At 36.8% G+C, this 23,701-nt stretch overlaps 2 protein-coding genes across 4 annotated transcripts in view; one reads left to right on the top strand and one right to left on the bottom strand.

The window, feature by feature from the left end:
* LOC123505217 overlaps positions 1–13,032 on the bottom strand; it is a 50,612-nt gene extending 37,580 nt beyond the window's left edge. The window contains exons 1-2 of one of the 2 annotated variants that reach the window (XM_045256397.1): positions 12,901–13,032; positions 10,732–10,865 (exon numbers count right to left, since the gene is read on the bottom strand). In XM_045256397.1, the coding sequence (XP_045112332.1) occupies positions 10,732–10,846 (115 nt within the window). In that variant the 5' untranslated portion in view covers positions 10,847–10,865; positions 12,901–13,032. Of the gene's footprint in view, positions 1–10,731; positions 10,866–12,432; positions 12,504–12,900 lie in introns of those variants that run through there. The other variant, XM_045256396.1, reaches the window with a different exon arrangement.
* Positions 13,033–14,424: 1,392 nt separating this feature from the next.
* Positions 14,425–23,083, top strand: LOC123505218 (vesicle transport through interaction with t-SNAREs homolog 1B-like). 2 transcript variants are annotated; one of them, XM_045256399.1, is made up of 6 exons: positions 14,425–14,515; positions 16,336–16,428; positions 18,199–18,380; positions 19,544–19,658; positions 21,984–22,161; positions 22,746–23,083. In XM_045256399.1, the coding sequence occupies exons 2-6, from the start codon at positions 16,354–16,356 to the stop codon at positions 22,868–22,870; spliced, it is 675 nt and encodes a 224-aa protein (XP_045112334.1). In that variant the 5' UTR covers positions 14,425–14,515; positions 16,336–16,353; the 3' UTR covers positions 22,871–23,083. The 2 variants fall into 2 exon arrangements, with proteins under 2 accessions (XP_045112334.1, XP_045112333.1); XM_045256398.1 differs by having other exon boundaries at positions 14,426–14,515; positions 21,984–23,083.
* Positions 23,084–23,701: the final 618 nt, after the last annotated feature.

The following is a 23,701-nucleotide window of genomic DNA, read 5'->3' on the forward strand; positions in this document are numbered from 1 at the left end:
TGACCTCTTGTCCTTCTACCTTCTTCTGTCACCAGCACCAGGTCTTCCTTGTCTATCTTTTTAATGCCATTGACTATCTTGTACATTGTTATTAGGTCTCCACGTTCTCTTCTATCTTGTAAGGTTGGTAGTCCCATTTCCGACAGCCGTTCTTCACATGTTAGGTCCTTTAGTTCCGACACCATTTTAGTAGCAATCTTCTGTATTTGTTCTAAACTTCTTATATCTTTTTTTGAGCTTGGAGACCACACCACAGCTACATATTCTAGCTTTGGACTTAACATGCTTGTGATGATTTTTTTTCATCATATCTTTGTCGTTGAACTGAAATGCCACTCTTATATTAGTCAACATTTTATTATGATAATCCAAATATCTTGCTTATGTGTTACTCGGGGTTCAAATTTTCCTGTATAATCACTCCCAAATCTTTTTCCTCTTTAGTCTTCATTATTTGTTCCTCTCCTATCAGATAGTTCCATACCAGTCTTCTTTTGCTCTTTCCTAGTTCCATTATGTGACATTTCTTGGCATTGAACTCCAATTTCCACTTCTTACTCCACTCACCGATCTTGTTTATGGATTCCTGTAACAGCAAACAGTCCTCCCTGGTTTTAATAACTCTTAGCAGCTTTGAATCATCAGCAACTAAATTGATGTAACTGTTTTTCCCATTGTGAATGTCATTTACATAAATCTGAAACATGAGGGCTAACACTGACCCTTGTAGCATTCCACTTGTTACTTTATCCCAAAATGAGTATGTATCTCTGATCACAGTTCTCATCTCCATGTCCTTCAAATAATCGCTTGTCCATTCTAACAAAGTTCCTCACAGTCCTCTTATGTTCTCTAATTTCCAAAGTAGTCTTCCATGAAGGACTTTATCAAAACCCTTTTTTTTATGTCCAGGTATACTGTGTCCAATCATCCATTTCTGCTTTCCAGTACATCTATTACTCTTGAGTAGAAGCTTAATAAGTTTGAAACACACGACCGCCCAGTCCTGAACCCAAATTGTCTGTTTGATATGACTTGTTCTTCCAGATGTTTAACCCATTCTTTGATAATTATTTCACACAACTTCCCAATAACGCTTGTTAGTGAAACCAGTCTGTAATTCAATGGCTCCTCAGTTGCCTTTTCTCCTTTAAATATTGGTATTACGATGGCTCTTTTCCATTCTAGTGGAACTTTCTCTTCAATCAGTGAACTTGTAATAATTATCCCAAACTGGATAAAGTAGTTGCTATTTACATTCTTTTAGCACCCAGCCTGATACACTATCCAGCCCCATTGCTTTTCTGACATCCAAATTATGCAATAATCTTCCAATATCCTCTTTGTGCACTGTGATTTGCTGTAATCCTTGGTAATGCTATGTCTTATTAGGTTCTGAAAATCTTCAGAGAACACTGCTTTGAAGCTCTTATTCATTATTTCACACATTTCCTTTTCTGTTTGGTATGTCTTCCGTCTTTTAATTATTTTTTCTATTGTTTCCTTGTTCTTCATTTTTGCTATTTATAAATTGATAGAAGAGCTTGGGTTCGTCTTTGCTTTTACTCACCACATGTTTCTCAAAGTTTCTTTCTTCTTCTTTCTTACTTTAATACATTCATTTCTTGCATCCTTATACTGCTGTCTGTTATTGTCATTTCTCTGCTTTATGAGTTTCTTCCAAGCTTTATCTTTTACCTTTTTAGCTTCTGTGCATCTAGCACTGTATAGCACTCTATAAAAAAGGTATGTATTTCTTTACTCCTTCATTATATTTCTGTAAGATTATTTCATATTTTCCTTGGATTGTCCTTTCGTACATAATGTTTCTCCATTCAATCTCAGCAAAAAGAGTTCCTTAATTTTTCAATATCTGCTCTTGCATAATTTAATCTCTCTTTTTTGTAGTCATCTCTGTAACTTACCCCATCTTCCTCCAATATTTCCAGCTTTAATATCACATGATCACTTCTTCCCACTGGACTCAGGTATTGTATGCTGGGAGGGGTCTCTGGTTTCTTTGTGAATACTAAGTCAAGCAATGATGGTTCTTCTTCCCTCCTGTACTATGATGACTCCTCCAAGTACTGGTCCATTCTATTTACCGTAGGCAACTGTAACACCTTCTTGCTCCACGGTCCAGCGTTATCCATTACTTCCATCTTTCTCCTGTTTATTTCTTTATAGTTAAAGTCTCCAACTAAAAGTATTCTTCCATCTCTTCTCAACATATTATCTAAGCACTTTATCACCTCTCTTTGCATATCTTTATATTCCTCAGATCCCCATGTATTTGTCTTAGGTGGCACATATGTAACTATGATTTTTCTTTTTTTCAATTCCTCTGTTTCGATTGTTACTTCCATTACTTCCACCTTGGCCTCACCATATTGCACATCCTCCACACATATATCATCACGAACCATTATTAGCACTCATCCTCCTTTACCCTTCCTGTCTCTTCTCCAGCTATTATATCCCTCCTCCTTAAAGTTAACATTGATCTCCACTCTTACTTTTCTTTCAATGATGCACATTACATCTGGCTTTTTCTCTTTCAAATAATCCCTAACCTCCAACACACTGGATAACCCATCTATAGAAATATAAGTCACTCTTAATTTCTTGCCTCCTCCACAACCTCCTCCTTCTTCCGTAGATACTAATTCTTTAGTCTCATATCTAGAACCCTCCAGTAGAAATTCTTTTTCTTGATCTCCGTCCTTTTCTTGTTTTTTTCCTTAGCATCATTTCTTAACATTTTCTCTTTTTCCATCTCCTCTAGGTTCATATCTCTTTTTATTCATATATCTTTATGTTCATTATCATCAGCCAGCTTCCCTTGCCTTGTCATAATTTACTCCACTGCCACCTGTGATCTCATTCTCACATTCATTGGTCACCTAACCCCTTCACTAAATCTTCCCAACCTAATCACTTCCTACACCTACTGGTCCAGCTCCTGTGTGTTGTCCTGGACCTGTTTGATAATAGTTTTAGCCAATTCTCTCTCTTCACGCTCTCTCATGAACTTGTTTGGATTTTTTTTTCTTCATCCCAAAAATCACAAAACATTTCCTCTAATCCACTGTATCTCTCAGTAGATCTTTTCTTCTTAATTATTTGTATAGCAGAGTCTAGGTTTTTCTTGAATTTGTCTCTTTAGTACCTCTGAAAATTCAACTTCTTTCTCTTCCTGTTCTTGTTTCCATGCATTACGTAGTTCCTTCAGGTTGTTTTCACCCAATCTACCTTCCATCCCTACCTCAATTGCATCCTGTACTTTTTTCTGTAGGCTCCTTAAGGAGTTTTCATAGCTGTGGCATGTAGCCTTTAATATATCATTTTGTGTGTGTGTGTGTGTGTGTGTGTGTGTGTGTGTGTGTGTGTGTGTGTGTGTGTGTGTGTGTGTGTGTGTGTGTGTGTGTGTGTGTGTGTATTTTCTTGCATGGATTTGTGTGCTCCATTTCCATATTTCTTGGGATGCATGCATACATGTGTGTGTAAATGGATTACGATGTCCTTAATTATTGATGTGTGGATGGCTTGAGTATATTTTTATAAATTCCTTCCACTTTTCATTTGCTCCTTAGCACTCTTGAATTTCATCCAATTTGTCTCTTGAAAGAATTTCTTTAGGTTTCCAAAATGCATAATTCCATCTTCCCACTTTATATTCTTCATTTCTTCTAGATTTCTCTTCTCATCACCTTGAACTCCAAAACTGCATGCATTTTTTTGTGTGTGTGTGTATTTACCTACTTGTTTACAGGAGGAGTTCAAACTCGTGCTGTCCCGTCCCCATATCTACTCTTATCTAACTTTTCCTTAAATCCGTGATTGTTTTTGCTTCAACCACTTCTTTCATCACTCCACACTTCTTGATATTAAAATTCCATTTGCCACTCTCTGCTCCACTCCCAGATCTTGTCTAAGTCCCTCTGCAATGCCTCACAGTCTTCTTTCTTAGTTATTTTCCTCATTAATTTGGCATCATCCGCAAACAAACTCATATAGCTATTCACTCCTTTCGTCATATCATTTATGTAAATAGCAAACAGTAACAGTGCCAAAATTAACCCCTGAGGTACTCTACTAGTCACTTCTCTCCAAGCTGATTTCCTATCTCTTATTACTGTTCTCATCTCTATTCCAGTCAGGAAATCACTGATCCATTCCAAAAGCCTACCCCTCAGCCCACCATGTTCTCTCACTTTCCAGATCAATCTCTTATGAGGGACTTTATCAAATGCTTTCATCAAGTCTAGATAAATTCCATCCACCCATCCTACCCTTTCTTGTACCACATCTATGACCCGAGAGTAGAAGCACAATAAATTTGTTGCACATGATCTGCCTTTCCGAAATCCAAACTGCCCATTAGTCAATATTTTCTTCCTTTCTAGGTAATCATTCCATCTTTTCTTTACTACTGACTCACACAGTTTAACAACAACATTTGTTAATGACACTGGCCTGTAGTTTGACAGATTTTCCTTGTTTCCACTCTTAAGTATGGGTACTATATCTGCTTTTTTCCAGTCCTTTGGCACCTGCCCCTGCTGCAGAGATTTCGATATGAGGCCACAAATTTTTTTTGCCAGTTGATCCTTACATTCCCTCAACACCCAATTTGATCTTCCATCAGGCCCTTGTGCTTTCCTTTCATCCAATCTTTCCAGCATTTCACACACTTCATCCTTCAACACTTCAATTACATCCAGGCCTTCTTCTTCTGTCAGTTCGATCTTTGGTTCATTAAAGGTTCTTTCATTGGTAAAAATTTTTTGGAAACACTTATTCAACTCTTCAGCCATGACTTTTTCCTCTTCAATGAATTCTACATCAACTTTCAGCTTGCTTATTTCTTTCTTATTTTTTTATTTTCCATTAACAAATCTATGGAATAATCTTGGCTCATCCTTACATTTTTCCACAATGTCCCTCTCATACTTTCTGGCCTCTTCTCTCCTTATTCTTGTGTACTCATTCCTTGCCTTTTTATACTCATCCTACACTAAAGATCCTTTTCTCGTCATCCACCTTTTCCAAGCTGTGTCTCTCTTCCTCTTTGATTCCTCACAGCATTTATTAAACCATGCTTGGATCCTCTTTTGTTTCTTCTTCACCCTTAAATATTTATTGACCCCTTCCTCGTAAATGTTCACAAACTCTCTCCATTTATCCTCAATTCCACATGCATCCTCAAAAACACTCCAGTCTGCTTGCTCAAAGTAATTCCTTAATTTGATGTAATCTGCTTTACCGTAGATGAATCTTCCTGTTCTGTGATGTTCATTCCTTCTCCATTCTTCCTTCCCTCAATACACACTCAATCATTACATGATCACTCTTCCCTATTGGACACCCACCTTTCATGTTTTCTATCAACTCTGCCTCTTTAGTGAAAATCAAGTCCAGTCGTGACGGTTCATCCTCATCTCTGTATCTAGCATTTTCATCCACTTTATCAGTTTCATATCCCTGACTCTTCAGTAAAACTTCTTCCTCTCCTCCTCTGATCATGATTTGTTTTTTTCCTTTGCGTGCTTCCACAAGTCACTGGTCTTATTTCTTTCCTCCTCGTTCATGTCTCTCCTTATCCATGTATCCTTATAATCCTCCCGCTTTTCAAGCCTCCATGAACCATTCAAAACTTCCTCTGTTGGTGCTTGAGATTTAAGCTTGATTCTCATTGGCCTGGCTTTTCCCTCTTCGTATCTTCCAATCCTTGAAACCTCCTCGATTTCACCTTGGTACTCATCAGCCTCGTTAGTAGCAACTCCCCCCAGTTTACCCGCCACATCTTTCTCCTTGTTTCTCGTTCCTGCCTCATTGATGTCTTATCTTCTTTAACCCCAAATACCATAACACATCTCTTTTTCTCGATAGTGTTTCTAACCAATTCTTCTTTTTCCTTTATTACTTTGACCACTGTCCTTTTCATCACCTCTTCCTTAACTGACTATTCATTATTTCTCTTAGATTTGCTGCTTCCTCATCCTTTCTCTTACTCCAGGCACCTTGTTGTTCTACTGTTTTTTTTCCTTTTCTCTCACTACGACACTGCATTCCTGTACACTTAACCTCAAGGCGTCATATTTTTTACTCCACTGTTCCAATTCTTCCCTCCTGTGTGTGTGTGTGTGTGTGTATATTTACTTTGTTGTATTTACCTAGTTGCATTGTACAGGGTTCGAGCGGGCTCTTAGTGTCCTGTCTCCATATCTCCATTTATCTAGTTTTTCTTTCAAGTTATGCACACTATGTGCTGTGACAATTCCATTATCCAATACATTCCATTTTTTCACCATTCTGTGTGGAAAACTGTATTTTCCAATATCCTTCACACACTGCCTCATCCTGATCTTTTCATGTCCTCTTGTCCTTCAATATTCTTCCATCAACAGCACCAGGTCTTCTTTGTCTATCTTTTCAATATCATTTACTATCTTATCCATTGTTATTAGGTCCCCGCATTCTCTTCTATCTTGTAAGGTTGGCAGCCCCATTTCCTTCAGTTGTTCTTCATATGTGAGGTCCTTTAATTCCAGCACCATCTTTACAGCAATCTTCTGTATCCTTTCCAATTTTCTTATATCCTTTTTAGAGCTTGGAGACCATACCACTGCTGCATATTCCAGCCTTGGGCATATCATGCCTGTGATTATTTTTTTCATCATATCTTTATCCATGTAATGAAATGCCACTCTTATATTAGTCAACATTTTATATGATAGTCAAAATATCTTACTTATGTGTTTATCAAGACTCAGATTTTCTTGTATGATCACTCCAAGATCTTTTTCCTCTTTAGTCTCCATTATTTGCTCCTCTCCCATCAAATAGTTCCATACTGGTCTTCTCTTACTCTTTCCTAGTTTCATTATGTGGCATTTCTTGGCATTAAACTCCAATTTCCACTTCTTGCTCCATTCATAGATCTTGTTTATATCTTTCTGCAACAGCAGACAGTCCTCTCTGGTTTTGATGACTCTTAGCAACTTTGCATCATCAGCGAATAAATTTATATAACTGTTTATCGCAATGTAAATGTCATTTATATAAACTTGAAACATAATGGAGGCTAACACTGGCCCTTGTGGCACTCCGCTAGTTACTTTATCCCAGGATGAGTATGTATCTCTGATCACAGTTCTCATTTCCCTATCCTTCAAATAATCTCTTGTCCATTTGAGCAAGGTTCCACGCAGTCCTCCTATGTACTCTAGTTTCCAAAGAAGTCTTCCATGCAGGACTTTATCAAAAGCCTTTTAAATGTCCAGGTATACTGTGTCTACCCATCCATCTCTGTTTTGAAGTCCTGCAGTATCTCTCAAGTAGAAGCTTAATAAGTTTGATACACATGACTGCCCTGTCCTGAACCCAAATTATCTGTTCGATATGACTTGCTCCTCTTCTAGAAATTTAACCCATTTTTTTTTCATAATTATTTCACATGACTTTCCTATGACACTTGTAAGTGACACTGGTCTGTAGTTTAGTGGTTCAGTTGCCTTTCCTCCTTTAAATATTGGTATTATGCTGGCTCTCTTCCACTCTAGTGGAACTTTCCCTTCATTTACTGAACTTTTAATCATTTCCCAAATTGGATCCAGTAATTGCTCTTTACATTCTTTTAACGCCCAGCCTGATACACCATCTGGCCCCACTGCTTTTCTGACTTCCAACTGATCCAATAATCTTCCAATATCCTCTTTGTGCACTGCAATCTCCAATAATCCTTGGCAATCTAATGTCCTATTAGGTTCTGTGTGTGTGTGTGTGTGTGTGTGTGTGTGTGTGTGTGTGTGTGTGTGTGTGTGTGTGTGTGTGTGTGTGTGTGTGTGTGTGTGTGTGTGTGTGTGTGTGTGTGTGTGTGTGTGTGTGTGTGTGTGTGTGTGTGTGTGTGTGTGTGTGTGTGTGTGTGTGTGTGTGTGTGTGTGTGTGTGTGTGTGTGTGTGTGTGTGTGTGTGTGTGTGTGTGTGTGTGTGTGTGTGTGTGTGTGTGTGTGTGTGTGTGTGTGTGTGTGTGTGTGTGTGTGTGTGTGTGTGTGTGTGTGTGTGTGTGTGTGTGTGTGTGTGTGTGTGTGTGTGTGTGTGTGTGTGTGTGTGTGTGTGTGTGTGTGTGTGTGTGTGTGTGTGTGTGTGTGTGTGTGTGTGTGTGTGTGTGTGTGTGTGTGTGTGTGTGTGTGTGTGTGTGTGTGTGTGTGTGTGTGTGTGTGTGTGTGTGTGTGTGTGTGTGTGTGTGTGTGTGTGTGTGTGTGTGTGTGTGTGTGTGTGTGTGTGTGTGTGTGTGTGTGTGTGTGTGTGTGTGTGTGTGTGTGTGTGTGTGTGTGTGTGTGTGTGTGTGTGTGTGTGTGTGTGTGTGTGTGTGTGTGTGTGTGTGTGTGTGTGTGTGTGTGTGTGTGTGTGTGTGTGTGTGTGTGTGTGTGTGTGTGTGTGTATTCACCTAGTTGTATTCACCTAGTTGTAATTTTACAGGGCCAGGGTATCATACTCATGTGGCCCTGTCTCCATATCTACACTCATTCAACTTTCCTTTAAAACTATGCACACTCCTCGCTGACCCCACCTCCTCACTCAAACTATTCCACACCTCCACACATCTCTGTGGGAAACTATATTTCTTCACATCCTTCAAGCATATTCCCTTGGCAATCTTTTTATTATGCGATCTCGTAGTTCTATTTAAATTTTCCTCTCTCAACATCATTTGTTCATTATCCACTTCATCCAAACCATTCAACAGTTTATAAACCTGTATTAAATCTCCTCTTTCTCTTCTTTGTTCCAAGGTAAGCAAATTCATTTCTTTTAATCTCTCCTCATAGGTCATTTCTGCCAATTCCGGTACCATTTTTGTTGCCATTCTCTGCAATCTCTCCAATTTCCTTATATGCTTCTTTTTATAAGGGGACCAAACCACCCCAGCATATTCCAATCTTGGTCTAATTACCATACTAATTAATTTCTTCATCATATCTTTATCCATATAATGAAAGGCTAATCCAATATTTCTAATCAAATTATGTTTCTCCAAACATCTTGTCAATATGAGCCTCAAACTGTCCATGGTCTTGTATTATCACTCCCAAATCCTTTTCCTTTTCCACCTTTTTCAACACTACTCCTTCACCCATCTTGTATGACCCTCTTGGCCGTCTTCCACTCTTTCCCATCTCCATTACATGTGTGTGTGTGTGTGTGTGTGTGTGTGTGTGTGTGTGTGTGTGTGTGTGTGTGTGTGTGTGTGTGTGTGTGTGTGTGTGTGTGTGTATTTACAATTTGTATTTACCTATTTGTGATTTACAGGGCCCGAGCTTGGCTCTTTATGTCCTGTCTCTTTATCTACATTTATCAAGTTTGTCCTTCATCTGACTGACACTCGCTGCACACACCACTTCTCTACTCAATTTGTTCCATTTGTCAATGCCATGATATGGGAAGCTATACTTCTTGACATCTCCCATACAATTGTCCTTTTGTATTTTCTTTGGGTGTTCTGTCAGTTGATTGTTGGAAGATATCCTTATCAAGTCTTCTCTATCTAGGATATCCATTTTATTTACTATTTTATAAATTGTTATCATATCTCCCCTCTCTCCTCTTTCTTCTAACGTGGGTAAATCCAGTCTTCCTAATCTCTCCTCGTACAGCACCTCCTTAAAACCTGGTATCATCCTCTTTCCCAACCGCAGCATTCTTCTTAGTTTCTTCACGTGTTTCTTCTTATGTGGTGACTATATCACCACTGCATATTCCAACTGAGGTCTAATTAAGGTGGTTAATATTTTCTTTATCATATTCTCATCCAAGTAGTTGAATGAGAATCCAATACTTTGGAGTGTGTTGTAAGTTTTTCCAAATATTCTGTTAATGTGCTTTTCTGGTCATACGTTGTTCTGTATAATCACTCCTAAGTCCTTTTCTTTACTGACTTCAGTTATTATCTCTCTCCCCAGTTGATACTCCTTATACGGTCTATATTTACTTTTGCCCATTCTCAATACATGACTTAAGTTAATGTTGAACTCCATCTGCCATTTTACACTCCAATTATATATCTTGTTCAGATCCTCTTGCAACATGTTACAATCTTCCACGTTTCTTATTCTAATAATCTTTGCATCATCTGCGAACATACACATATAACTTTTTACACCAGCTGGTATATCATTTATATAGATCAGAAACATGATGGGACCAAGCACAAAACCTAGGGGGGACTCCACTGGTCACTCTTCTCCACTCCAACTTCACTCCCTTCACAACTGTTCTCTTTCCCTGCGTGTCAGGTAGTTTCTCATCCAGTCTGCCAGGGTTCCCCTTATCCCCCCAATACTTCTCAGCTTCCACATTAGTGTGTGTGTGTGTGTGTGTGTGTGTGTGTGTGTGTGTGTGTGTGTGTGTGTGTGTGTGTGTGTGTGTGTGTGTGTGTGTGTGTAAGACACATGGGGGAAGAGGATTTACATCTTTAATCAAAGGTAAGAAAATAATTATGTTCTTTATAATTAAGTATAGTTTAGATGTTGGTAGGTTTTCTTCATCTGATCTGATATGATCAGCAAAATCAGTCTAGCAATCCTGATAACCATGCATATTTATGATCTTCAATCTTGTAATGAAGTTAATTACAATCTCTACTTTAAAATTATGGAGATAAGAAATATCAATATTTTGTCAATACGTACTATACATTAAACAATAAGTCCCAAAAGAAAAAATTTACCTGTCTGGCATGCATCTAACAATTTCCGGAATATGTCAGTGCGGCCAGCCTTCAGTGCTTCTTTGAGGCTGCCGACAGCATCCACAAGACCCGAAGGCACCTGCTCTTCCCCCATGATTGGTCCATATAATACACTGCAACAACAAAATCACACTGAAATCTGAGTGTAGATTGAAATTACAGCTCAATGCTAGAATACTAAAGGAAGATGCAGAGAAATTTTGCCGTCCCATAATATAATTATTCACTTTTATCAAAACATCTTTTGAAAAAATAAGATGTGTTTGAAAGACAGTGTTTATTATCAATGTATAAAAGCACTAAGGTGAAGTGAGTAGAGTCCCTAAAATTAAGAAATAAAAAAATGAAAAAGAAAATTGTATTTCAGTACATTTTTTTTTTTTTTTTAATTTACATATAAGATGGTTTTAAATTCACTGGGTAAAAATTTTTAAAATTGTCTTTAAAAAGATCACTCTAGATAGCTGATATAATTATCATGTGATTCATGTGAGAATCTGAATTAAAGAAATTATATTGAAGCCCAAGAAATGTCTAATTTATTACTCCTAGTCTAAAGCAATGTATCAGGGAGCATTCTCTGCCTGCTTTGAATTATAAGTTTAAGAAATAAAATATATTTACATACTGATTTGAAGTAAAAAAAAAAAAAAACATAAAATCAATAAAAAAGATAAAACAAATAAATATATAAATAAATATGATTGAAAAAAAAATCTAAATGATTAGCAAACTAAGGTGAATATTCATCTGTAATTGGTACCAGAGTCATATTTGTATATGTAGCTATGGATGTCACCTCATCTTCCACTGTTTGATAATATTCCCATAAAACTAAAACTCACCTAATCATAACCTAACCAAATGTTACCTTGGTATCACCAGTTATAGGCCCTCAGGCAGCTTTGATGATGAACAAATTATATAAAGAGAAGGATTGGGGATGCATTCCCACACTGTGGCTAATGTATGGATATGTACAATCTATATTTGACTTAGGTGCTTTAAAAGAGTATAAAATTAGCAGAGCTAGGAGTTGCAGCATTGAGTTGCAACTTTGTACCTGCCACATCATGAATTATGAGTTTGCAAACATCTTGAAAAAGTTGCGCTAAGTAAAGCTGCACTACCAATTTTCTGTGACTTTAAACAAGAAGAAAGATTATTAATTATCTTTAAAAGAAATTGCTGCAGGCAATGACATGTAAATATCAGATTAAGCTGTGTTTTAACTAAGAAAATTAAAAAATAATAAATACACATTTCTTTGCCTTATAAAAGCATGTTCCTGTTATTGCACAAAGTTTACATTGCAATTTAGTGGAGTTGCACCAGGAGAAAAAGTTGCAGTCACAAAGTTGCAAGTTGCACTGGGCAGGGGACAAAAACAGAGTCGCAAAATCACAGTTCCATCAGATCCAGCAACAAATTCACAAAGTCCCAATAACACCTGAAAAAATTCAGTTGTGTTCAGCTCTGCTAATTATACACAAATGCATAACACTAATGGAAAACATTCACAATATGATTTGCAGAAAGCAATATTATAGTTGAAAAAAAATATCGACATAATTTGTAGGACAACACATGTCCACAACGTCCACAAGCTTTGTTAGGTTTGGTTCAAGTTTGTAATGGTTCTGCTAATGTTTAGCCAGGTGTGAGGAATAACTTGCTTACTTGAAGCCTAGGTTTTGCCTCAGCAGGATGTCGTCCTCTAATGGAGAATTACCCATATGTGTAATGGTACTGATGCATAAATTTCACCGTCTTGCCACCCACCCCGACACGAAAAAAAAATAATAATAAATAAATAAATAAATAATAATAATAATAAAGACTCACATAAATTATCACATCGACACAATGTTAGCATAAAAGGAGCAAGTCAAAAAGAACCTATGACGAAAACAGTCTTGAGGATCAACACATATAACAAATTGTACTTGGACTGCAAGTACTAAGAAAACACACGTGAGTGCCAGCTTTATAATACACTGTACTATTTCTCATGGTCTAATTTTCAGGGTAGTTTTATATCACAGAAGATATCTTTCGAATAGTAAATCAAAGAAGAAGCCTATCAGTCCCCGACAAAGCTGAGGATATACGGAAAATATCTTAGGAGCCTCGCCAGTAATTTTGTACCTGTCAGACAGCACCGCTGGGCCACCGCCTGTCAACACAACACTCCCACGTCAGCAGTCAGCACGGCTACCGCTGCTCCTTCTCCGCTCGTGCCACATTGGCCACATATCGCTCCTACCACATGAAATTAATTACTCCCGGGAGCAAATAGGAATTGAGTGACCAATATTTCTTCTTTCCTATCATCATAAATGGACTTCAAGTGTTTATATTTGGTATTGAGATGGTTCAAGTATTAACGTGTGTAAATATGTCAAAATAAATGGGTTTTGTAATATGTTTTTTGGCAAAATAAATTACAGTACCTTGATGTATATACCGTCCTATTTCGATACCCTTGGGCCCTTCATTCTCACTCTTGGCGACGAGGAAAGTTGCTGAATTTTATATATAATCTCTTATGTCCTGGGTTAACTGTTACATTTTTCTTCCAGCTACATTTAAAGAAAGAGGTAATGTATCCATACATGCCTTCAGAATCATGTTATATATGATGGTGGAAAAAAATAAATAAAATGTGATTGCACGAAGTTCAGAGTGATCGCAAGTAGTTTAATGGGAGACGAAGGGTACGTGGCCTCATTTTGGCTTGTAGTATGGTCAATAATGGGGCTTTCTCCCTGAACATTTAGTTTATGTGAAGACGCGTGAGTTGTTACTTTGTATTGTTAAAAGGAAGGTTAAAATCCATTTCGTTATTAGAAAAATAAACATAAAATAAAGCGCATACACCTATATAGTCTATATCTGGGACTGCAAAATCACAATTCTTGGAGACGAGAGATTTCTAATATCACTGCTATTTTCTTGGCCTTCATACTAACAGATGATTATCATGTTTGTTTTAAAACCAATAACAATAAATGTATCAATCAATCATTATATATATATATATATATATATATATATATATATATATATATATATATATATATATATATATATATATAAACATTTCCCAGATACGATCGACATGCCACAATTATTCACATTATGTAGTATATAATTGTTACATCTCAAAGGCTACCAGAAGAATCAATACCTTCAGCGCACACTATCCATATCTAACTAATCTAAGGAAGGGTTGATATAAAAGTTAAAACTGATTGATTGATTGATTGATACATTTATTGTTGCATTAGTAAATAAATACAACAAAGGAGGAGGATATATGGACCTTGCCACCCACCCCCTGGGCAAAGACTTAAGATTAAAGTATAAAAAATATAACAATAGATAGTATACATAACAAGAATACAAGTACTTCAATAAATAAATACAGATATTGCACACCTTATTGCCTAAACATCCAGCCTGGGAGCAAACTTACCATGTTTGTATGCCAACTCCTGTATTATAATATTTTTGATTGTATTGATATAATTTTACAGCTGAGCCTCGACACTTCGTTTCTTTGTGTCATACTTGATATCTATAGTAAATTTATTTCGTGAAAGGGTAAGAATATGTTCAGTTATGCCCATGGTATATACCGCAAACTTCTACACATGGAGCGGGATGGCCCAAGTCACAGGTAAACAAACAGACAGCCGCAGGGAGCAGTGCCAGTGTCAGTACTGGTGGGTGTGACAGAAGAGTGAGCAGCGCGGGACAGGTTGGTGGCTTTCATTTTATATTTTTTCAACGCAGTTTGCAGTTTCAACGCATTAAGTGCTAGGCAATATAGAGGTTTGTTCATATACTCTATGGTCATAATTGGATCATTACAGCTACGATAAGTTGTAAGATATGGAAGATGTAAGGCTTTACTGAAAGTATAATTGAATATTGTTGTTTACATTATCATGCCAACATATCCATATCATTACATATCTTATACAGTATTAGGTAATTGTTAAGACAGGCCGGCCGTCTCTATTTCTTATTATTTTTTACCCCTAAACCGTATACCAGGGATGGGGAACCTTCGGTATTTTCAACACATATCGCGGTCTATAAAAAAGGCTAGTATATTTTCACATCTTTTTTTTATTCAAGTGACATGTAGCCCAGTATATATTATTAATATATTATAGATATATTAATTCATGACTCATGGAGTAGCATTTCTGAACAGCATCGCGGGCCTTATCCTTATATGACCTAGAGGCTGGAGTTTCCCCACCCCTGTTGTATAGCCTGCAATCTTCGGAGAGTTAGTGAGACTGAGTTGTATATCTTTTACAGTCACTGAGAAAAAATCTTTGGTATTGGTCCAATATAACTTAGCCTCTTTATTTTACAATTATTTCCTTCCAGGCATTTTCAAAATCCATTATATACATATCATACAATGCTACAGGTAATGGGATTTCTCTTAAACCAGGTTTTTGTGTCTACCCCCAAGCAGGACCTACAGGAGTGTGGGGTTTTCTGCTACATTTACATTAGGTTAGGTTTATGTTAGAGGTTGGGTTAGATTATGTAAAGCACAATAGTGAAGCTTATGTTAGGTTATAAGAGGTGTCGCCAAACTACAGCCTGTGGGCTGCAAGCGACCTGCCAAAGAAATTCATGTGGCCTGAAAAATGTTAGTAAATTTGAGAGAAACTTAACAATGCCAAATAATATTGTGAGCATTTTGCTTTCTTCCCACAGGTGTGTGTATGTGTAGGAAGAGTGGCTTTTTCTTTAAAAAGCCTTTTATTTTATCTTTTAAGTTCTTTCTGCCATAGGGAGCCACTTTATTCTTTGCTTCCCTCCACAGTTGCTTGATATTGTTGATTTATGTAGTTAGCCCACAAAATTGATGGAGTGGTTAATAGTTAGGTGTCGGTATCCTTCCATTCCTAGAGAATTGTATGATTTTTAGTAATCAGATATGATACTGTAGTAGAGGCAGGGAGAATGCTGTCTTCTGTTATGGCAAGGAACATTTTACTGTTTTACTACTTAAACAAGAACCATGAACCACTCTTAATTATGTCTTTCAACATATGGCACTGAACTCCCTCTGTCCTTCCACTAACTTAACCATATTATATTTTGTTTTCCAAACTTGCTCTTATCTATTTCAACAGTTTTTCATTTGCCTCCAATTTGTTCATCTCTCTTGTAGCACCACTAAATCAACACCACCCTACAAAAATTAGTACAGTCACAAATTTCCATGTCACACTCAGCATTTTGTCATCCATCACTTGTCAAACTGTCTGCTCTGTGTGACATTGCTAGGAAATTTTGTTCAACATGTCCAGAGGGCATGATTGCTAATCTAATGCAACCAAATCTAACCTCAAATTGTAGTGGAATTGTTGTATCATCCTGCATCAGCATTGCAGCAAACTTATCTAGAATTTCCAATAAGTTCTCAATGAAGTAATTGTGTTAAAGTTCAGTGTCTGAGAGGATAAGGGACTTAAAAACAATAGTGATTACCTTTTACATTGTACTCTTTTAAACACTTAGCTAATATCTATATTTTCCAAATTGCAGGCTGGTAAAGTTTCAAAGATGTCTTCTCACAAGTTTGAGTTGCTGGATGAGGAGGTAGAAGGTATCATGGATCAAGTTACAGATAAATTACAAGTGAGTAAATGAAAATCATATCCTGTTTCACTTTTGATTGAACACACACAGCATATCTTTTGTTATTGACAACTATGTAATATTTGACAGGAAATTTCTTTTGATTACAGTATATTACATTGTATCTCATGACTTTTAATTATAATACAGCATCAAATTGTAATACTTTATGATTGTGGATGCTGAGCCTAAAACACCACATAGATATGGTTGAAGTGGTAGTGGTAACCTGTTGCCTTTGAAGATCTTTTTATATGAGGGAAGAGATGTACTGAATTAATTTTATTGATAAAAGAACCTGTTAAAGATACTGTTGGGACTAAGAAGAGAGTCTAGATATTAGACTGACAATGGGAGATGTTATAATATAGCTTCTCTTACTTAGGGTAAAATGCAGTAATATGAATTTGGACCCATTATAGCAAATAATGAAACAATAACTAATAAAAAAAGATTAAATTTTCAAACCATGTTCATACGAGTATTTGCTTTTTGAGAAATGTGTTTCAATAGCCATAAAAGTGGTTTAAACTTGACCCTTGCTTATCCAGGCCTGATTTATCCAGATGTTGGTTTATCCAGACAGTGTCCAGATAATAATTTAATAATTTGAGTCAGGACGGCCAACAAATTAATTCAAACAACATGTGCCTCACGCACTTCCAGAAACAGCCAGTAGATGGCAGTGTCTGGCTGACACTAGTGAACACTGTGCATTGTCCAGTATTAGTGAACAAGTTTGTGCAATTTTCAGTAGCTACCTTAGAAATCTTAATTGTGTCTTCCAAGGGTGTTAGACATAACACTCTTTGGCCTTAGCTGTGACATAAAAGCTGGAAATAATAAGAAAATTAGGGAAAGGAGCTAGAGTTGCCAATGTTTGTGAGGAGTATGGTTTGGCTAAGCAAACTGTGTCAGAAGATGAGAAAGTAAAAAAGTAAGCTGGTAGAATATTCTGCCAAATACTGTGTGGATGCAACATCAAGTAAAAGCGATAAAGGTGCCCCGAAGAAAAATGTAAGGACTGGAAAAGATGCTGCATTAGATGATGCAGTTATGAGGTGGTATATGCAGCAGTGATCAGGGGATCAATATCTATGGCATTGAAATCCTTGCAGCAGCTAGGAAGCTGGCACAGAAATTGATATAAGGATTTTCAAGGGGAGTGATTGGTGGCTGTGGTGATTCTACAATTGACACAGACTTTTTAATGCTACTGTGCAGGGTGATGCTGGCAATGTGGACACAGCCAGCATCGCATGACATGGCTGCATGTTGTAGTAGTAACCTATACTCACTGTACTTCACTTCTATAAAGTTTTTTTTTTTTTTTTCATACTCTCGGTTATTACTGTTAGGTTAGTTTTGGTGTTAGGTTAACTTAGATTAAGTTCGTTTTGGGTTTAGTTGGTCAGGGAAACCAAAATAGAATAAATTCTGCAATTCCTTAAGAAAGTCCAAGGAGACAAGTGACTATATTTGGCAAACTAAGGACCCATTTGTGTTATCTGGACTTTTCATTATCTGTCTGCACCATTTAGTCTGGAAACAAAGGTCGAGTGTATTTGCTGTAATTGTAACTACACATCTCAGCCTGAAATTCTATACTTGAAATTGGATAACTTTGTCTCACTGTGGAGTTAAAAACACAGCAGAGGATTTCCTTCACTAATAAAATATACCATTATTGATATAATGCCATTAACTGATAAATTGCTAACATTTTTAAGTTTCTTTAATTAGTCTCATGTACATATCTCTGGATGACAGTTTGGCGCACCGCAGTGCAAAAGCCATGAGGAGCGTAGAACATTGTTGTCAGAAGTTGAGAGGCTTCTGAAGGATGCTAATGACTCACTTGTGGAGATGGATATTGAAGTTAGAAAGGCTCCAGAAGACTACAGGACAACGATGAATAGCAAAATACATCGATACCAAAATGAGTTGATAAGGTTAGTAGAAATCTTAGTTATTTATCATCACTAATATTTATTATTTTATTATGATTCAGGCTAACTTCTGTTTAATGTTATGTGCTCAGAAATATTGAACTTAGTGACCTTACTAACTTTGTAACTTCAAATTAAGCAACTAAAAAACAAATGATTACATAACTACATATAGGGGTTATAATCACAGTTTATGAATATGTACTGTATCTTATGACTGTATTTTTGTTCTAGGGGTCATTCTGTCTGTAACAACTGTTCATTGACTGCTGAGTTTCTTTGATTATTGGTAGTTTTCAATTCAATAACTAGCTATATTTTAAATAATTTTCTTTTGTCAGTTGCTCCTCACTCCACCGTGGAAGGCCTTTTTAAGGAATGGATAATTGCCTGCAGAATTATTTCTAGAATATGCTGTCATTGCATAACTTTCAGTAATGTCACACTGTATAATCTACCATGCATTGCTTTTACTCAATGTGTGACAGTTTCTTTTACTTGCATTAAAAGAGTGCTGTTCTCTAATTAAGGTGCTTGGCATAGCATAACCTAGTGGGTTTATTGTTTATCTCCAGTTGCTTCTGATAGGAAGAAACTGTACTTCATACATCAGTTATCTTATGATATATCACAATTCCTAGTAACTAGTTAAAATATGGTAATTATTTTCCTTTCTGAAAATAAAGCTAAATGACAATGCAAACTTTATTACAGATTTAATCTAATGGTCCTCAAAAACTTCATTATATTTTTACTCATATTGTACAGATTTCAGTATATAATATTCCTTCCATTTAAGATAAACCTCATCACTAATAATTGTGACCATATATTTTCTACATAGCACTTTTTATGAGTATCACCTCATTACTTACAACAGAATGTTTTACATTTCCTTAAATAATATTTCACATCTCATTTAATTACATAGTACTATTCACATCTGAGTACTCTCTGTCGCAGAAGTAGATACCCTGCTATGAAGGAATAGTTGTCATTACCTGCTTGCCACTGCAACTTTCTTGCCGAGTTAAATTTTGCCTGTTGTTGAATACTTAAATTTGATGTGATCCTTACAATTTCTTTATCTTTGTTGGTTGTTAAACAAACTCTTTGTTAAGTAGTATTGTTCCAAGGTCAATTGTTATAGTTTTGCTTACTTTCAGACACCATCGTCAACTTGAGCAAGAACGGCTGACACTGTCTCATATTGGTGGTGGTGGTAGACCTCCTCTCTTTGCCACTGACCCCAGCACTATTGATGCAGCCATTAGAAAACAGGTATGTGCCTCCAGTGTATGATTCATGTATTCTTGATATGATTTCATAATTTATAATATACATAAATAGTTATACATGATTTTATAATATGTTATTTAATGTAGGTAGCTATTTTGAAGTTTTCACTTTAAGTTGCCTTTGATAGGAGAGTATAGAATAACCTGCTGAGGTACTAGTTGAAGAAAAATTCCATCATTACAGCAAGACTATTGCTTCCCTGTCAGAGATCCATCTCTGTGTGCTAAATTTATAATAGAGGTGATAGTGTCTGGCATGCAGGCATACGTTTTCCAAACCTTGGTCTGACATAGCCTGTTCACATGTAATACATGATAGAGAGGTAGCCCACAAAAGGTAATCTCATGGGTTTTATACTTCTGCCTGGAAACATGCCAAGTCTGTTCTCCAACTAGCCAAAAACTCCTTTAATAGGAAGTGTTAAAATCTTTTGAAGTCTGACTCCCCTTTTAACTTCTGACACCTAACCAAAAACATCTCAAATAACTTTGCTTTATCATTTTTCCCTCCTTTATTTCATCCTGATGGCACCACTGCCATCTCATATATTTCTAAAGCTGAACTCTTCTCTCCTTCCTTTCTGATTACTTCATGCTACCTATTAAAATCCTTCGCAATGATGTTTTCCACGTCCTTATTGACCCAAACTCTTAGAAGGCTTACAAACCTGATGGGGTCCCTGCTACTCTTCTCAGAAACTGTGCCTCCATACTTGCACCTTGCCTAAAAAAAGGGTGACCATTCTAATCCCTCAAACTACTGTCCTAATGCTTTAATTTTATGCATATATAAAACTCTTGAATCTATCCTTAACTGGAAGATTCTTAACTCCTTCAATACGGTGACATCTATGTAGGCGTCATGAAGCGCCAGTAGCAAATACGGTGATGCCTACGTAGGCGTCATATTTCTTTTCTGAGCTTTCTTCAGTTCAGTTGTCCCGTATAGTGTGTTGGATACCAACTACACATGCCGTATGTTGTCTTTGAAATCCTAGTGCTCCTCCCACCATCCTTGTCTCCACCAATCACTAAAGATAAGCTACATGCATCCCGCCTTGTGTCTAAAATTACCCAATGGCATAGACTGTTCCCATCTCTCTCTCTCTCTCTCTCTCTCTCTCTCTCTCTCTCTCTCTCTCTCTCTCTCTCTCTCTCTCTCTCTCTCTCTCCTCCCTCCCATCTCCCTTTCCTCCCTCCTCATCTCTCCATCCCCTCTCCTCTCGAAGATAAGTTACATGCGTCCTGCCTTGTAACATTTGTGAAACACACACACACACACACACACACACACACACAAAACAAAAATTTTCTAATCTCTCTCTCTCTCTCTCTCTCTCTCTCTCTCTCTCTCTCTCTCTCTCTCTCTCTCTCTCTCTCTCTCTCTCTCTCTCTCTCTCCCCTCCCTCCCTCTCTTCCTCTCGAAAGATAAGCTACTTGCGTCCCGCTTGTGTCTAAAATATTAGCAAATGTCACTCTCTCTCTCTCTCTTTCTCCGAAGAGAGAAGCGTCCACTTTCCTCTTCGAAGGCGATATAGTGACTAAAAAATAGCAGCATAATACACAAAGACGACAAGTATGACAAGCTTGCAAGAGTTTCCCACGCTCGGGCTCGCGGCTCTACCACCTGTATATCATACAGGCGGGCTTTTTTAACATCCGGCACGAAGGGGTTAAAAATCTATCACTTCACAATCTTCGATCTAATCACCAGTATGGCTTCTGTCAAGACCACTATACTAGTGATCTGGTATCCCACACCAAGTCTTGGTTATCCTCTTTTAAAGATTTTATTTATTTATTTTTAGGGATAAAGCTTGTGATAGTTCGGCACAAATCATTGATTCACAAACTACCCTCCTATGGCTTCTGTCCTCTCTACAACTTCATCTCAAATTTGATTTTTGACCATTTTATTGCTGGTGTGGTAGATGATCACTGTTGTCCCAAATCTATTAATAGTAGTGTTCTTAACCCCTTCAGTACCATGATGTGTTTCCATATTCATTCTGCTTAGTATTTGGTAATTTTATACAGCTTCAGAAACTTTTGTGTGGGATTAAAATAGTGAAGACTCTTACCATTAAGCTTCTGACTTCCATAGACCCTTCCTTATGTAAGTAAAATGGTCTAATCATACACAAATCTCAAGGTTAAAAAAAATGTCCTAGTATTGAAGGGGTTAAGGGTTCTATCCTGTCATCCCACTCTCTTCCTGTTATTCATCAGTGGTTTCCTGTGATACTACTCAAATGTATTACTACTGTAAATTTTCTCTCCATTAAACAAAAATTTCTAACAACTTTAGGTTCAGCAAGGAACTGCAGTTCTTGAGCGGACATCAGCAAGCATAGCACGATCCACTGCCATAGCTGTAGAAACAGAGCAGGTTGGCACAGAGGTCTTGGGAGAACTTGGCACCCAGAGAGATACACTCACCCGCACAAGGGACAGGCTAATCGATACAGAAGGGGAACTGACTAGAAGTAAGAGAATTATTCGAACTTTATCCCATAATGTTTTGTATAACAAGATACTGTTGGTTATCATCATCTTATTGGAATGTGCAATTTTAGGTGCTGTTATTTACTGGAAATTCTTCATGAAATGAATCCACAAAGATTATTTGAAATTCTTAATTATCCCTTGTCCTGGGACTAAAATGGTATGGTGTTTGATTTAGCTTTGAGAAGTTGTTGTTGTTTTGGATGTGGACATGTTTTTATGGGTATGGATTGTTTTGGCTGAGTGTCTGCAGAGTTAGCCAAATAAATAGAAACTGCACGAATGAATAACATTTATCACTCAATTCCATTCTAGCTTAGGGTAAAGCTCTAATTTTGCTTTAATTTGCAAGTTAAATCAATTTGCATGTTTAAGTTTTGAATATTGTTGAGACAAAGTTGCCCTATGAATATCTACATTGCTGGTAGTCTCTATAAGAAAGTGGCTATGGCAGAGGTCTCCATCCATTCCTGTTCATCTGATTCATCTTGTATTTGTTATATTATTGCTTCATGTTCCTCACCTCGTATATTCTCTCACATTTTTAAAGCACTCTTATCTCTAGGTGCATTTGATCACCTTTACCATGCTGCAAATAACTGCCACTCTACAATCAAGCAATATGTTTCTCTCTGTTGTTTGAATTCTAGTACTAGTCAGGTGATCATAACTTTTGTTGTCATGTTTTGATTATCATAGATTTACTGCTTTCTCTTCTATATATTTTTTTTCTTACTTTCCATAGTAACTGATTTATCAACATGTAATATATATATAATCAACTAATAATAATACAGACAAAGTCTGTGTATAGTATTTTTATATAGTAGTCCTGTTATAAAATATGTATGTTAATTTAACTTATGTACTGTGATTTTTCTATAATACAAATATTGCATTAAATGGAGTTTTACATCACAACCATCTGGTAGGAAATTTAAAGAAATAGGGTGTATAAAATAGGGATAAACATTTTTTTACCCAGAGTTGTTTGAGGATATGAAATGTTTTAAGTGTTTTAGGTTGCCTGTTACTGTGAAATGAGTGAATGAATCAGGAAAGTTGTGGGGAAGGAGAAGATTAAAAAAGTATGTTTAGATGTAGACTATTCAGAGCAAATGCAATATGAAGTGTTTATGTATGCTGACATATGGAACAGGGGAGCAAGGAGTAGTTTAAATATAACAGAAATGAGGTGTCTGAGCAATGAGTGAGGATAAGGTAATGAAAAACAGATTAAGTGAAAGATGTGAAAATGGGATGGAAAAAGTAGTGTTGGTAAGATCATAAGAAAATGGAGTGTTGTGATTGCTTTGTCATGTAGTGTGGATAGAGAAAGTAACAGGTGAAAATGTGTACAATCACAACATTGCAAACAGGTAATATCTCTATGATGTTTTTGTCCAATACAGTGATGCTGAGTTAAGGAAGAGGGCCAAAGTGGATGGACTGATATCCACTGTCCATTTTAGTTTAGTGAAAGTTGATGCAACTAGTATATATAGTTTTTGTTTTTGTAAG

Source organism: Portunus trituberculatus, chromosome 17 (assembly GCF_017591435.1).
Source record: "Portunus trituberculatus isolate SZX2019 chromosome 17, ASM1759143v1, whole genome shotgun sequence".
Lineage (NCBI taxonomy): Eukaryota > Metazoa > Arthropoda > Malacostraca > Decapoda > Portunidae > Portunus > Portunus trituberculatus.